We start from the raw sequence: 16,100 nt of genomic DNA, 5'->3' as shown, positions 1-16,100 counted from the left end.
TTCATAAAAAATGGAGCGCAGCGCATGCGCGCTCGCGGTCTCTTGTGCCCACCCATTCATAGAATCGCGAACGGCGCGCGTGCGCACTGGCGCTCCCTTCCCTCCCATTCATAAAAAAGCCATTTTCCCAGGCAGTGGTTGCAACATCGCCGCGGAGGTAGCGAGCTGAGCTGACAGCGCGGAGTTGGCGCTGTGGAGCACAGGGAGCCTTGCCGGTTCCTCCGGCCGGCGTCTGCGAGTACAGCGGCGGTTGCCTGCTCTGGCTCCAGGATTTAGACAGACGTGGGGCGATGCTTGTGACCCTGCAGCTCCTCAAAGTAAGTCCATGGCCGGTTTTGGGATCTGAAACTGCCCCGCTCTGAGCGGCGACGCGACTCCCCCCTTGGGCTGGGGCAAATGGTGCGCTATTTCTAGACGCGCCTCAGTGTTCCTTCCCTCAGCCTGCGCCTCCTTGAGTCGCTGCGGTGCGCCGCAGCTCCCTGACGCCCTCGGCCCGGCCGGCACGGCGCCGGGGGTGTTCACAGCCTGGCACCGCCGTTTCCGACCCCTGGGCATTGCCAAGCCCGGCTTCCCCGCCCTCTGCGACTCGGGAAGCCCCGTGCGTGTCCCGGGAGTTTGCCTCTGGCCTGGCCTCTTTCCTTCTCCTGCCACCATCCGCCTCGAACGCTGGAACGGGCGGCTCTGGGCTTGGTCAGGAGCCACCGTTTGGGTCGGGGGGCGCCCTCGCTCTGGGCGGCTCGCCCAACTCCCAGCTCCGTGCCCACGGTGCCAGCTTTGCCGTGTATCTCCCAGCCCGCCGTAGCGGCCTATGCTCGACGTAGATTTTTTCCTTTCTCTTCGGAGCGGTGACGGACTGAATTCCCTCCCCTTCTGCCTCTCCCTCGATGGTCAGCGGGGGACTGGCTCAGGACTGGGCATTTCTGCTCCCTCTCCTTGGCGAGGCGGTTCCTCGCCGTCTGACCTTTGCTCCGCTGCCGCATTTTATGCTGTGCAACTGCCTTGCAGTTGCCTTTTTCTTGCCTGGCCTCTGTAGGGCCTGAGGCTCCTCGGCCACCCTGTACCTCCCTCTCCCCGGGCACCGAGCCGTGCCAGGCCCCGGAGCCCCCAGGCCGCGCCAGGGCTGTGGTGGGGGCTGAAGGTGCGTTTACATAACGCCAGGCGTGTGGGAGCTGGAGGAAGAGGTTGCGAACGTAGGAGAGATAAGGCTCCTACTTTCCCTCCTTCCTTCTTGGTGGTACCAGGCTTGACATCACAGAGAAGAGAATAGAGACGGTACGTTCTGAAAAACTCTGAATCGCTAAGACCCCAGGGACAGTGAGCAGGGTGAGGGCGGGTTTGGCTAGCCAGGGCAGCTGGAGCTTGGCTCCATCACTGGGTCCAAGGCTGTGCCCAGTTCCCCCTCCATGCAGACGATCAAAAAGCGTTTAGACAGTAGCTACTCTTGTGCAAGAAGACGGTTTCTCAATTCTCCTTGATTGGGGGCAGGGGGTTGTGGGCAGAAGAGGCAAGGGAGACGGAAAATGGTTGCATGGCTTATAGGGCTGAAGGATGGACAAGAGAGGCGAAATGGGCTGGAAGGGCTAGATGGTAGGCAGAGCAGGGAGCTGCTGGCTGCCTCTTTCACCAGCTGCTGGAGGGGCATCCATATTGCCAAGGCCTCTGTGAGGGCAGGAGGCCGCCTTCTGGCGCAGCAAGGCTTCGGTACCCCCCAGTGCGGTTAGTGCTGGAAAGAAGAGTGTACAGTGGGGTGACCAAACCTAGTGGCAGCCCCCTCTTTCCTGCCTCCGAATCAGTGGCGTGATTCTCTCCAGTTTTGGGAGAGGCCAGACACACTGGAGGCCAAAGAACTTGCAGAGGGGCAGGAGCAAGCACTTGTCTGTCTCTGTAGCTGACCGAGGCACTAGCCTCTCTGACAAGCCTCTGGGGATTCGAAACTGGAAGGTACAAGGCTCAGAGAAGTTGGGAACTGTGGGTTTATCAATCTCTTAATGAGCTCAGTCTGGCCTGAGGCCCTACCCAATATTGCATTGGTGAATTTCACAATGTTTAGAGTTCTCCAGATCTTCACACAAATGGAGCATAAACATCTCTGAAATTTTCAGCTTTTTTTTTTTTTTTTTTTTTTTTTTTTTTTTAGTGCGGGTGTCAGGAGGACTAGGAGAGGCAGGGCTGCGGTTAAAGATTTCTCTTTATCTCTCCGTCTCTGTCTCCTAGAAGGGTGGGAAAGAACTAGTGGAGATGTCCAGTGTGAAATCACATTTCCTCTTTCCCATCCCTTGGGAGGATCCTCACGTGCCGCCAGGCTCCAGCAAATCCTAATGTGGTGAACAGCACACACACTTAACAACCAAGCTCCGTGGCCAGTTACGGGTGTAGGGTGGGGATTTTAGTAGCAGATTTCTGAAATCTCAATGGACAAATACTGGTCAGCTACGGTGAGGAGACTTGAAAGGCATCTGTTGGTTATCGGGAGTCACTCCCTTTTGGTGGAGTGTAAATGCCCTCTTGCCCTTAGCCCTCCTGCCCAGACCCTCGACCTTTTTCAGATCACCCTCTGAAATGGCCACGTCTCACTAAAGCTTTAGTTGGGGCTGGTGGGAGGAGACAGAACACATAGCAGGGCAGAGGCTGTGGATAGGTGGATATTTGGAGCTTACGGGTGTCATTTTCATTTATTTTTATTTTTTATTATTTATTTATTTATTTTAAGACAGAGTCTTGCTCTGTCACCCAGGCTGGAGGGCTGTTGCGCGATCTTGGCTCAATGCAACCTCCGCCTCCTAGGTTCAAACAATTCTCCTGCCTCAGTAGCTGGAATCAAAGGTGTGCACCACCACACCCCGCTAATTTTTGTATTTTTAGTAGAGATAGGATTTCACCATGTTGGCCAGGCTGGTCTCAAACTCCTGACCTCATGATCTGCCGACCTCAGCCTCTCAAAGTGCTGGGATTACAGGCGTGAGCCACCGCGCCCAGTCTCACATGTCATTTTTATTTGCATCCTCCCAGAATTGATGGAGAGATGTGGCTCTTCGGAAATCTGTCCTGCCCAGTTCACACCCACCCATGACCCCAGCCCCAACTTTGGTAAACCTGTGCCCAGAGCTTTGGCTGACTTTCGTGGATAATAAATGAAAGCAGTCTTTCAGTGCCAAATTTGAAAATCAGTGATTTAAAAATTAAGAGGAATAAAACTCATTAATACTTCCAGAAGTGACCTTTGAGCTGTGTTGCTCTGGGATTTAATATTGTGGTACCATATGTGGGGATTCCAGTTTCCAGGGCTGAACGTCTCATGGTGTGACATCTTACAGCTCCCAGATTTGGGCCCCCACAGTGTTTTTCTGTTCTTGGGCTATCCTGTTAATGAGGGCCTGGGCGTTGGTGCCAAGGAGGCCTAGGAAGGAGCCCTCCCTCTTTATTCAGAAAAGTCCAGTGTTTCTTGGAGAATCATGGTGTTCCATTTGGTTCTAAATCCAGAGTGTTTGTCATCTGGCCTCTACTTAGGTGGCAGTTCCCTTGTGATGACAACCTGGCTAAGGATTCTTGCCCAGGCCTCTGAATTTGGAGATAAAGTTGAAAATTTGGGGTTTTGTATGTAGACATGACAGAGTTTTTAAGGAAGGGAAATGGCCAGAGTGGAGAAGGTTCTATTTCATGGCCAACCTTGTCTCCCTGAGAGGAGAAACAGTAACTCATTAGAATATATTTTTGCTCTTTCAAAAGAGCCAGGGGAAGGTGAATGAACAGCTTTCGGAAAGCTGTGTTGCCCCTTCCAGACCCAGCCAGGGGCCTGGACAGAGCAGATGAGTGACTAGGCAAACCTGCTAAGCATGGCCTTAGTTTCCCCATCTGCACAGTAGAGAAAATAAACTCCTCCCAAGGGGACAGGGGGCCAGCAGAACTGCTAGTGAGCGGCCGGGACTAGGGCCATGCTCATTGTTATTATTGAGCTCCTAGGAGGAGGGCCTGGTTTTAAGGGTGCCCCCTTCCTGCACAGGAGGTGTGGGGTGTTGCATGATGTAAGAGGGAGGGTATTCTTGGCTCTCAGGGGTCTGGGGCCACCCTGCAGATCCGGACAGCTGACAAGGCTGGGGAATGTATCCGGGACATGTGGCTGGGCTTAAGAGACTCCACAGTTCAGCTGTGATCACGATTGTTCTTTCCAAGGACAGGCCCCAGTCAGTGAAGGAAGCAAGGGCACAGGGGAGGGAGCACAGATGTGCTGGATCTAGCAGAGGAGGGAAGGGGCCCTTCGGGGCAGGTGGCCACTTGCAGAAGAGTGGTTTCCCTTGTCAGTAGTCTTTCTTTTTCTGGTTGGGGGAAGGGGAAGTCATTTCCTGCTCCTGTCCCAAGAGTAAGCTAAAATCTATTATTGTAAGTTCATTTCTTGGTGGAGGGTAAGGAGACAAATAATAACATCTTAGTGTCTGTGGGAGGAAGCCCTGCCTTAGGAGTCTAGGGTTCTGGTCCAACCCAGACCTGGACTTGGCCAATAGTTCCCAAACCATGCCAGTGGTTAACAGGCTCCTTCTGACTCCTTCTTTACTGACTCTTGGCTTCTAATCCTTCTTTATGGGAATCTGGGCAGACAATTACGGCAGTAATACAGTGAAGCAAAAACTTGAAGCTGATTAAAGAGCCCAAAGTCCAGCAAGATTCCTACCATTCCGTGTGCTCAGCTTTGGAGCTCAGCTGATTGGTTGTGGGAAGAGAAGAAGAGTGTTGGGAACCGGTAACTGGTGGTAGGATGAAGTGATGAAAAGCAACCATTTTCTTTTGTGATCTCTAACAGATTATGGCCAGAGGTGAGCTTCTTAGTGCTGGTGCTGGGGGTAGGGAGATGGGAGAAGGATTCCCAGACAAATCCAGCTGCCCAAATGCTTTATTCTCCCACTGGGGCCATTCTCAGCAGAGATTTTCTTTGTAGGGTATAGGGAGGGGCAAGTCCTCTGCTTCCCTCAGCATCCCTCCCCCTCTTTTTAAAGTCCTTTTAAAGTAATAAGTCATCATATGGTTGTAGCTTAATTAGCTAAACTGGGATAGTGTCACAAAGAACCAAGCCATAGTGGTGGGCAGGCTCTCTGGCAGCCTAGAGACCTTTATTCTGAGTTGTTTAAAGGGTTAAACAACCTTCACTGAAATAACCCGCTGAGACTGAATGGGGCAGGGCTCAAACTACCCATTCATTCACAGCCTCTTGCCAGTTTGTCATTAGCTGACCTGTAGCTTTCAAAGTACAATTGTCAGGTTTTCCCAATATTTCCCAACTCACCTCACTAGAGTAAGTCAAGGGGAGGGTGTGGGTGGGTGGGATTAGGCATCCTGCTCAGTTGTGCAGACATTTAACATGCCTCTTGATTCTTTTCAGCCAGCCTGTATTGAGCGGTCTGCAGCCTGATGCTCAGCCCCCTCCCCACAGGTACAAATGCAGTGAGTGTCAGACTGGCTGGCTCTGGGCTCCCAGACCTGCCAAGCAGCAAATACAGTGTTGGGTGTTCTAGGGATTTTGATATCCTGCTGATTCAGTATTCTAGGACTCTCTGTGCCCTGGCTCCCTCCCTTCCTCACAGACCTGGACCAGGGAGAGCCCCATCAATGAAGGTACCCTAGGGACCCTTAAGTTCAACTTGATAGGTAGGGAGGAGTAGAGATTGCTTTCCACCCCAGGGTTTCCTTTTGGGGACTGATTTGTAATAAACTCCTACAAGTGAAATCCATTCAACTATAAGAAAACTAAAAATGAGGCCGGATGTGGTGACTCACACCTGTAATGCCAGCACTTTGGGAGGCTGAGGCGGGCGGATTAGCTGAGGTCAGGAGTTCAAGACCAGCCTGACCAACATGGAGAAACCCCATCTCTACTAAAAATACAAAATTAGCTGGACATGGTCGCACATGCCTGTAATTCCAGCTACTTGGGAGGCTGAGAATCGTTTGAACCTGGGAGGCGGAGCATGTCGTGCGCCAAGATCGTGCCATTGCACTCCAGCCTGGGCAAAAAAAGGCAAAACTCCATCTCAAAAAAAAAAGAAAATTAAAAATGAAACCACTTTTAAGACAGGGGGATGGCACATAACACTAAACTGGAAGTGAAGAGAACTTGAATTCTGAGCCTTCCTTGAATGAGGGAGATTACAAACCCCCCAGTCTTCACTCTCCACACTGAAAATTCCTCTCCCTGGGGTTCAGGCTGATGTAAGCCCATCTAGCTTTCCTTCCCTGGTGGTTGCATTGCAGAGCCCTAGGATGTTCTGATGATGTTCCGTGAGGGCTGGAGGAGTCCATGGTTCTGAAAGTGATGGCACTTTCATGCCTTCCCATGAATTCCCAGAGGTTATGGAGGGCTTCTGCAAGTCATTGTAAGTCAGGGCGGAGACATTAATATTTCAGCCTCTGAAGCCTCTGCTGTCTTGGTTCAAATCCTGCTCTGGTCACTTGCTAGCTCTATGACCCTTTGTGCTTCCATTTCTTCTCTGTAAAATGGATACTCTCTTGAAGTATGGTGAGAATTAAATGAGAAAATAAATCACCGAGGGCTTAGCACGGAGCCTGGCACCAAGAAATGTTTCATAAATATTAGCTGCTTCCATAATTATTATTTATTATTATTAGAAGGTTGAGTGGAGGTAAAAGTCCCTTCCCTCTTGCCAGTTCCTAAGAGTACCACCTAAACTTGATAGAGGTGTTTCTTTGGCTAAATGGAGTGCTGGGTTTGTTTCTCTGTCCGGTGTCTTCCAAATTGGCCATCAGTATCTTCCAAACTGCCTAAATGAGGCAAAGCCTCCTCTCTCCTATTTACATCATAAATCTCTTACTTTCTTGCAAGGGAAGCAGAGAGCATATACTAAACCTGCACTTAAGATTGTCAGCACTGCTCAGAGTGGAGGGCGGGTGTTTCTCAGTGAGTCGAGATTGATCTACCAAATCAACTGAGAGTTGGTTTTTCTTTTTCTTTCTTTCTTTTTTTTTTTTTTTTTCCTTGAGACGCAGTCTTGCTTTGTCACCCAGGCTAGAGTGCAGTGGTGCGATCTTGGCTCACTGCAATCTCCGCCTCCTGGGTTCAAGTGACTCTCCTGCCTCAGCCTCCCAAGTAGCTGGGATTACAGGTGCCTGCCACCACGCCTGGCTAATTTTTGTATTTTTAGTAGAGATAGGGTTTCACCCTGTTGGTCAGGCTGGTCTCAAACTCCTGACCTCAAGTGATCCGCGTGCCTTGACCTCCCAAAATGCTGAGATACAGGCGTGAGCCACTGTGCCAGGCCTTCTTTTTTTCTTTTTCTTTTTCTTTTTCTTTTTCTTTTTTTTTTTGAGACATCATTTAGCTGTGCTGAGGGGTTATTAAATAGGCAGCTCAGAAAATTGTTTTTGTCAGCCAAATAAATTCAGCAGAGGTTCTTGGAGGGTCCCTGCTGGTGAGGGGTGAGGGCAGCAGTGGATCTCTGATTTGGTTTTTGCTGAGCTGGTGGTTGAAAGGAATCCTACTACATCAGGGTTATGGAAGGGAAGATACATTTTATAATATGCCCAATGGAGCCATCGGATGCTGCATCATCCCCAGAGAGCCGAGTCATCATGGGCCAAGCTCCCATCCCCATGTCTGGCCTCAACTGCAGGCCCAGATGTTGACAGCTATCTCTGGAGGGTTATGGGAGCCTGTGAATGCCAACATCCATCCCCATTACCTGCAGTGGCTGCTCCCATCCTGGCTTCCTGGTGGGACTTTTTCCATGAATTGGGGAATCTGCCTTCTGATTCCAAGGCCTATTAAAATTTCTGAGCATTGCCCATTTCTTGTGCTTTATCTGTAGGAAATGTGGCTGTTTTTAAAGAACCTCACCAAAAAAAAAAAAAATCTGCTCAAGGGAAGGGAGTATTTTACTTTCTCCCACAGCATGGCCAGACCCAATCCTTGTCCTGAGAGACAAAACCCAACTATATGGGGCAATAGAAGCTTCAAACTGCTGCCTACATTGTGTTGGCAGGACCCTGAATATTCCTGACATGGGTTTCTGGAACAAGGGAATCATGTTATCATTGTCCGGGGGTGAGGTTTCTGGCTGGTGCTGGAGAATCTTATCCATGGCGTTTTTTATTCTTAGGCCTTTCCTCCAGGCACCGTCCTCAGTGCTGGACCTTGGGCTCCTAACCCTGGCCTCTTGCCCCAAACTCATTTATTCTAGAAGCAAGGCCTTGGAACCCCTACTGACAGTAAGTGGGCAGGCTGAGGTAGCATTCCCTGGAGTTCCTACCCTGTCATCAGCCTGATCCTTGGAAAAACTCCTCTCCATAGTTGCTTACTTGCATTCCCTCTCTCCAGCCCTAACCACAGGATCTCCACGGGAGGCTGCTTTGGCAAGTGGCTACTCTTTGGTGGCAGACCTGCCAGAAACTTAAGGCAAACTCTACCACAAGGAAGTCACCAATTCGATGCTCTGGTTTCATCCGAAGAGAACATGGGGGGCAGGCACTGCCACTAGGTAGGCTTTCTCCAAGACAGGAAAAACAAAGTGTGTAAAGAAATACCAGCATCCTTTTAAATAGGCAGGGCCATGGGAGCAAAGCCAATAGTTGATGCCCTGCGTGAATGGGAAATACCAGTTGACTGAGCATTGAACCTTGCAGAAAAGACTGGATGCTTTTTGGATTTAGCAGTGTAAGTGATATACAGACTGGAGCCCTGTGGATAGCCCCCTTTTATCCCCTTCATAAACTTTCATCTAGAGCTAGCTTTTTATTTTAGACAGGTTCTAGATAAACCTAAACAGAGGGGCAGGATCAGCTCTCCTAATGAGAACATCATTAGCATCTTGATGCAAATTTAGTAAATGCAAAAGCGTTTACTAAAACCCCACCCCAGAATACATTAATCCAATGACCTTTTTTTGGTTTTGTTTTAAAGACTTACCTTTCTCTTCTATCCTTCCTCCCCATTCCCTGGGGTTCTTAAGATTGGGGTGGAATCTTCCCAGAGTGTAATCTTTCCCTTGGATTCCAAATTGTGTCCCCTTGAGCAGAGGTCTTGGCCTTCTGCTGCTATTTCTTTAAATTGATCTCCAGCAGAATTCCAACTGTAAAGGTCAGCAGGCAAGGAAATGGCACTTCTAATAGAAAACAATGTGCACTTTCTAAATTTGAACCAAGCCGTTTCCGCTCTTTGATTTAAGTGACTTCCTGGGGTTCCGTGTCAGGCACTGCAGTTGAATCTCTGGCTGGATTCCAACTTAAAATTGCACTCTCTCGGTGAAATTAGAAACTGATCCAGGGTTGGCTTAGCTATTCTAGTAAATAGCATTTAGGCTGAATGTTCAGCTCAGCACTTGGAAATGGGTGATGTGAGTGCCCCTTGAGAGGATTTCCCATCCAAGTTGTCAGAAGCTGACATACCTAGGGATTATTAGCCACTGCAGGTTGCTGCTCTTAAGAAGTGGTAGTAATAAGTTAATATCCTGGATGTGCAGGCATCAGATAACAGTCCTTCTCTTGCGAATATCTGAAATAAAGGGCTTGTTAATCCAGCTGAAAAAGTCCACGGGAGCATCCAGAGGTGTCTGTTGAGTTCACCACATTGTCCCCAGTACCTGGCACAGTGCTTGGCGGAAAGTGCTTATAAGTGCTCAGGAGATCTCAGCTTATTTCCTGGGGCAGCGATAAATTGTTGCTGCATGCCAGGTAATATGCTAGGTAATAGATAGTATTTTCTCATTTAATCCTCACAAGAGCCCGTTTTACAGATGACAAGACCAAAACCTAAGGCACAGAGACGAAAGAACTCATTCATAGCAATATTGCTAGGCCAAAGTGAGAATCGAATTTGAGTCTGGTTCCAGATCCTGTGTTTATATCCACTGAGCTATGTATCTTAACTAAGGAGCATGTTTCACAGTGACTAAGAGAATGAAATCAGGCTGCCCGGGTTTGAGTCCTGCTACTGATAGTTTTGGATAGTTTTGTGTGATTTTGGACAAATTAATTTGAACATGTCTTTTCTGTAAATAGAAAAGGGGGATAATAGTAGTTACGTTTTAGGCTTATCATGAAGTCAAAGACTTAATGTATATGGTGCTTAGGAGAGCACCTCCGTCTTAAGTGCTCAGTAAGTATTATTTCCACCACTGACTACTTGTCATTATTAATCATCTAAGCTTGGAAGTCACTGGAAAGTCCACACAGTGATTTTAGTTCCTATTTCAATTGGGTGGCTCCCAAGGACCTCATGGGGGGTGGGGGGTGAGGTATTAGCAGGCCACATACTGATGCCTGGAATCCATTCTCTCTTCCTTTTCCCCACCCTACCCCCAGGGCCCCTAGAAGCCTGTTTCTCCATACAGTCCAGGACCTCCAGCCCCATGGAGCCCCCGATCCCACAGAGCGCCCCCTTGACTCCCAGCTCAGTCATGGTCCAGCCCCTTCTTGACAGCCGGATGTCCCACAGCCGGCTCCAGCACCCACTCACCATCCTACCCATTGACCAGATGAAGACCAGCCACGTGGAGAACGACTACATAGACAACCCTGGCCTGGCCCCCACCACCGGCCCAAAGCGGACCCGGGGTGGGGCCCCAGAGCTGGCCCCGACGCCCGCCCGCTGTGACCAGGATGTCACCCACCACTGGATCTCCTTCAGCGGGCGCCCCAGCTCTGTGAGCAGCAGCAGCAGCACATCCTCCGACCAGCGGCTCTTAGACCACATGGCACCACCACCCGTGGCCGACCAGGCCTCACCAAGGGCTGTGCGCATCCAGCCCAAGGTGGTCCACTGCAAGCCGCTGGACCTCAAGGGCCCGGCGGTCCCATCCGAGCTGGACAAGCACTTCTTGCTGTGCGAGGCCTGTGGGAAGTGTAAATGCAAGGAGTGTGCGTCCCCGCGGACGTTGCCCTCCTGCTGGGTCTGCAACCAGGAGTGCCTGTGCTCAGCCCAGACCCTGGTCAACTATGGCACGTGCATGTGTCTGGTGCAGGGCATCTTCTACCACTGCACGAATGAGGACGATGAGGGCTCCTGCGCTGACCACCCCTGCTCCTGCTCCCGCTCCAACTGCTGCGCTCGCTGGTCCTTCATGGGTGCTCTCTCCGTGGTGCTACCCTGCCTGCTCTGCTACCTGCCTGCCACCGGCTGCGTGAAGCTGGCCCAGCGCGGCTACGACCGTCTGCGCCGCCCTGGTTGCCGCTGCAAGCACACGAACAGCGTCATCTGCAAAGCAGCCAGTGGGGATGCCAAGACCAGCAGGCCGGACAAGCCTTTCTGACAGTTTTTGTCGAAGCCCCAGTGCTCCGCCTGGAAACCTGGTTCTCTTCTGACATCTAAGAAGACTGCAGCAAGGTCAGAGGTTTTAGTCTTCTGAGGCTGACCTTGCTAGTCTGCCCACTCCCTACCCCCAGCTTCGGAAAATACAGAGACCACCACCACCTACCCTGTATTCCCCAAGACGATGAAGAAGCACTTTGGGGCTCTTTTTTCAGGGTCCTGGAACTTTGTGTCAAACAGACAATGCAGGGGCAGGGTGTGGTTTTGGGGGGAATTTTTCTTTTTCAGAAGACGGAACACAGATGTGGACACATATCCGGAAGCTGCAGCTGCTTGAATGCCTTCCCAACCCCTCCTTCTCCCTCCCTCCTTCCCTCCCCCCACCACCCTCCCTCTTTTCCATTGTCTTGGCTCTCACAGGAGCTAGCTGCCTGGGAGGAATTGTTAACTGAGTACCAGGGTACCTTTAAAGAAGACCCTTGGAGTTTTCTATACCTTCTTCTCCTCCCCCATCTCACTCCACCCCACTTTGTCCCTGATGTCTTGGGGAAGGTGTAGAACACCCTAGCAGTTCCTATTGTATATACTTGGGAGCCACTGAGAACAGAGGACGGCCAGTGAGTCCAAGCCTCATTCCTCCTTCTGCCTCCCCGGAGCCACAGGATGGATTTAGGAGCCACTGCTCAGTGCACGTCTCCCTTCCAACTGCATCAACTAACTCTTGGGGGTGTTCTGCTCACCACACCGTCCTTCGGTTCTTACCGAGTCACAGACTCGCCTGCCTACTACGTGTCCCGGGTTCTCTCTACTCACATCCCTTCCAGAAACTTTATATGGGTAGAGGAAGCCAGGGCGGCAAATGCGAGACCAAATATCATTTTGCCAATGAGTCTGAGGCTGTGGTCTCTGGATCCAGTCACTACGTTTTTATAGAATAATTAAACCAGATGATAACAGTGTTTTAAAAAAATAATAATAAAACTTGTTTCCTTTTGGGCCACCCCCAGGAAGGGCTGATTTCAAAATCTGGGGGCGAGCAACCTCAAGGAACACAATTTCCCTCCCCATCAACAAGAGGATTTTAACAGCAAAGAAGAGAGGCAGCACCTCCCATTGGCAGAATGACCGCTGAGCCAGGCTGGGTTTGGGTTTCTTCTCTTCTGATTCTGCTGCTCACTGTCATAGCCTTTTGTGTATAGTGATGTGTCTGTATCTTTAATGTAAATAGAGAGATGATGAAAAAAGAGTCTATTTTAGTGTTAGGAAGCCCCAGCAGGGGAGTTGGAAGAGCTGGGGGAGAGGGTAGGGGAAAGGTTTTTCCAGGGGCCACTGGGTTTGAGCCCTGCTTTTGTGCACAGCCACACCACCCTCTCCCGACAGCCCTCAAAGACGTAGCAACCCTTTCTCTCAAGGTGCTAAAGGACTCAGAAGGTGCAGCACGTCCAGTGGGTAGGTACTTGTTGCATGCAAAAGCTGTAGTGTATCTGGTCCTTCCTCCCCAGCTGTTGTGTGGGGTTTTTGCTTTGTGTGTGGTATTTTGTTTTCCCCTCTAATGAGAGGGCATGGCCTGAGTCAGAAGAGCTACCCCAGGTGAAACTGGAAGTGCATGAGGCAGAGTGTCCGTAGCATTTCCAGTTTGTTCTGTAGGAACAGAGGTGCCTCCAGGAAGGAGGTAGCGAGGTGGGTAGCTATGATAGGCATGCACCTAATGCTTCTCAAGGACTTCTTTTTCCCTTCTTGAAGACTAGTAGTAACATCTTATGATTTAGAGTAAGTTAATTGTAACCATAGGTATTTATTGATTGGAGGAAGGGAGGGTCATATTATTTTCGGCTTTATTTATGTAACATTTGCTAGCTTGTAAAAGGCGAATGTGAAATATTGCATCTGCATTTTCCAAGGCTGATTCATGTAGCTACCCTTGCCACAGTTGTGACAGATGTATGGATGGTCTTGAACATTTCAGAGGGAGTGGTAGGAAAGAAACACATTCGGCCAACCACTTACATGAATTGAATGTATCAGAAGTGTACTGAAGGGACTGGAGATGGTTTTCCTCAGATGAGGTGGCCCCAAAATTGATAGTGCACATGTGCACGCTTTCTGCAAGGCCTCAGAACTTTGCCCAGGGCCCCTCCCTCAAATTGTCTCCATGGGAAACTTGACCCAGTTGCACTTTGGTGATCTTGGTGGTCTACACACCCGTTCTGTGGAGAGTCGATTTACATAAGCTGTGTATACACACATACACACACACACACACCCCCCTACCCCACACTGACTGTCTACCGACAGAGACCCTATTTCCTGGCAAACGACCTCCTGAACCCTGACTTTTTGTGTACATACTTGTAAACACGGATTTTTCTGGGTTTTGGTTTGCTTTTTCTTTTTTTTCCCCCTGCCCCTGTTCTAGCTTGTTCTTCTTGGTTTGCTTTCAACCTGCTTGATGGATGTCTGCAGAGTGCTCTGAGAGTCCACCTCAGTGCCTCGTGTGCTCGGTGGTCATGGGAAGGAGCGAAGGAACCATCCTTGGTTCTCCCAGCTTGGTTGTGTAGCAATCCCTCAGCATTGTTTTTCTCAGCTTCTTGGCAAAAATTAAAAAAAAAAAAAAAAAAGAATAAACTGGCTTGCCTGTGGACCCTCCCCAGCTCTGGGGCCAGTCGAGAGCCACTGAGGGACCCAGCACTCAGAGACACGACACACATGTGTAGCTGCTTCTGGCTGAGTGTGTTTCCTGTCACCAATGGCCTGTTCGGCTGGATGGTGCCTCGGCTTGACCTTTTTTGAAAAGTGCTGGTTAGTTCCCGCCCCTGTTAAACCTGGGGTGGTGGTTGGGGGTTCTGCCTTAATTCTAGGGGCAGCTGGGATCCAGGAAGCTTCCAGGGGGCTTTGGCTGCCCGTGTTTATGAAGGACAGCGCTTCCGCGAGCACCCTGGGAACTGGGTCTTGGGTAGCGAAGCCCTCCCAGATAAAAGATGGGCACAGCTAAGGCTTTCCCAAGCAGGAAGGGGGTGAAGACCAATCCCTTCCTTTGGTACGCACCCCCTCACAGCTGAGATGGAAGACATGGCTGGTTCTTTCAGCCCTGTGGAGTCTGTCAATCGCCATCATACCTCGAGTGAGGCCCAGCTAGATAATGACTTGTCCAAGATGGCACACGTGGAAAGTGTTGATCTGCACCTGAACCCGGATGACTGTCACCTTGAAGCATCCCGTTCTTCCGTGCTGTCCCAAGAAGTGTCTGGCGGGCGTGGGCAGCACAGCTCTACACTGTACAATTCACTAGGGCATCCTGCGAGCCTCACCAGCCTTCTGGTTCATGCCTTTGACAAGCATTTTTGTGCCCTCTCTGCTTACTGTGACAGTCGATGATGAATCTTGCGTTGCCGTTTTCTGCTGTGGGTAACCGTGCGGTGTCTTGCCTTGCTTTCCCTTCTCACTGTCCCACAGCTTGGTTTCATGTTACAAACAGAAAAGCTCGAGGCTCCCACCCCGCCACATCCCGACTTCATTTCCCCCTCACTGTAGCCCATTTCCACCCCACGACAAAGTTGCCACAGAAGGTTTTCTTTGTATAGAATATTTATTTTGAAGCTCTATTTTAATAGTATTTATTTTAGAAAGTCTACTATTGTAAGAGTTCTTCTGTTTGTGAAGAAAAAAACAAGTTAAAAACTGAATGTACTGATTTAGAAAATATATATAAATATATATTGTTAAATATACACGAGACTGCCGTTTCTGGTGTGTTTGTGTGTTCACTTCCCTGACCGCTTCACCCAGCAAGGCCTCAAGTTTGAGAATAAGCAGCTACTGAAAGGGGAAGAGAAGATAGGGCTTCGTGGGCTGGGCAGTCCCTTCTCCCTTCTCTAGGATGACCATAGAACCATCAGAGGAAAGCTGTTCTTCATTATGAAGCCAAATACTGCCAGGAGCTGCTAGAGCCTCCTTCCTAGGCAAGCTGTCCCCTAAACCAGAGTGTGCTGCAGATGGACAGCCAAGCTTCAAAACTGGGAAGAGGTAGAGGGGGGAAAAGGGTCAGCTGACCTGTCCGTTCCTCTCCCTTTATGTCCTGATTGCCCCCAAATTAAGTTTTCACACACATGAACACACACATACATGCTTCAAGGAACCAAATAGAAAAGCCCTTTGTCATTTCCTTATTTTCACAGAATTGGTGGATATTGTACAAAACTAGTCCTTTCAGCCTCGAAAGCCTTCTATCCATTTCATGACCTTCTAATGTACCTTCCTTCTGTTTTTTGTTTTTTGTTTGAGACAGAGTCCCAGGCCAGAGTGCAGTGGAGCGATCTCACTCACTGCAACCTCCACCTCCTGTGTTCAAGTGATTCTCCTATTTCAGACTACCGAGTAGCTGGGATTATAGGCATGCACCACCATGCCTGGCTAATTTTCTGTATTTTTAGTAGAGACAGGGTTTCACCATGGTGGCAAGGCTGGTCTCTAACTCCTGAGTTCAAGTGATCTGCCCGCCTCTGCCTCCCAAAGTGCTGGGATTACAGGTGTAAGCCACCATGCCTGGCCAGCACTTTCCTTCTGATTCCCTTGTGCCCCCACCTGCCACCAGTGCACTCAAACTTTAGACCCAGCCACTTCTCAGTTTACATAACTATGGGAACTTTTTTTTTTTCCAAGACTGAGTTTTGCTCTGTTGCCCAGGCTGGAGTACAGTGGCACAATCTCGACTCACTGCAACCTCCACCTCCCAGGTTCAAGCAATTCTTGTGCCTCCCGAATAGCTGAGATTACAGGTGCACACCAGCATGCCCAGCTAATTTTTATATTTTTGGTACACACAAGGCTTCACCATGTTGGCCAGGATGGTCTC

At 49.9% G+C, this 16,100-nt stretch overlaps 1 protein-coding gene across 4 annotated transcripts; it reads left to right on the top strand.

Moving 5' to 3' along the window:
• The first annotated feature begins 106 nt into the window (after positions 1-106).
• On the top strand, positions 107-14,991 carry SPRY4 (sprouty RTK signaling antagonist 4). 4 transcript variants are annotated; one of them, XM_025389200.1, is made up of 3 exons: positions 107-317; positions 5,372-5,422; positions 10,303-14,991. In XM_025389200.1, exons 2-3 carry the CDS (start codon positions 5,401-5,403, stop codon positions 11,247-11,249), a joined length of 969 nt encoding a protein of 322 aa, XP_025244985.1. In that variant the 5' UTR covers positions 107-317; positions 5,372-5,400; the 3' UTR covers positions 11,250-14,991. The 4 variants fall into 4 exon arrangements, with proteins under 4 accessions (XP_025244985.1, XP_025244986.1, XP_025244987.1 ...); XM_025389202.1 differs by lacking the exon at positions 107-317 and adding an exon at positions 746-1,272 and having other exon boundaries at positions 5,372-5,433; XM_025389201.1 differs by lacking the exon at positions 5,372-5,422.
• The last annotated feature ends 1,109 nt before the right edge of the window (positions 14,992-16,100 follow it).

This window comes from Theropithecus gelada, chromosome 6, assembly GCF_003255815.1.
Source record: "Theropithecus gelada isolate Dixy chromosome 6, Tgel_1.0, whole genome shotgun sequence".
In the NCBI taxonomy this organism is placed as follows: domain Eukaryota; kingdom Metazoa; phylum Chordata; class Mammalia; order Primates; family Cercopithecidae; genus Theropithecus; species Theropithecus gelada.
This window is presented reverse-complemented; position numbering and strand designations above follow the sequence as displayed.

What these genes read in the sequence shown, in the direction of transcription:
- SPRY4 (XM_025389200.1), top strand. Translation starts at nt 5,401, where the DNA reads ATGCTCAGCCCCCTCCCCACAG. An exon ending in GCTCAGCCCCCTCCCCACAG is followed by an intron (nt 5,423 to 10,302) that starts GTACAAATGCAG and finishes CCCTACCCCCAG; the next exon opens with GGCCCCTAGAAGCCTGTTTC.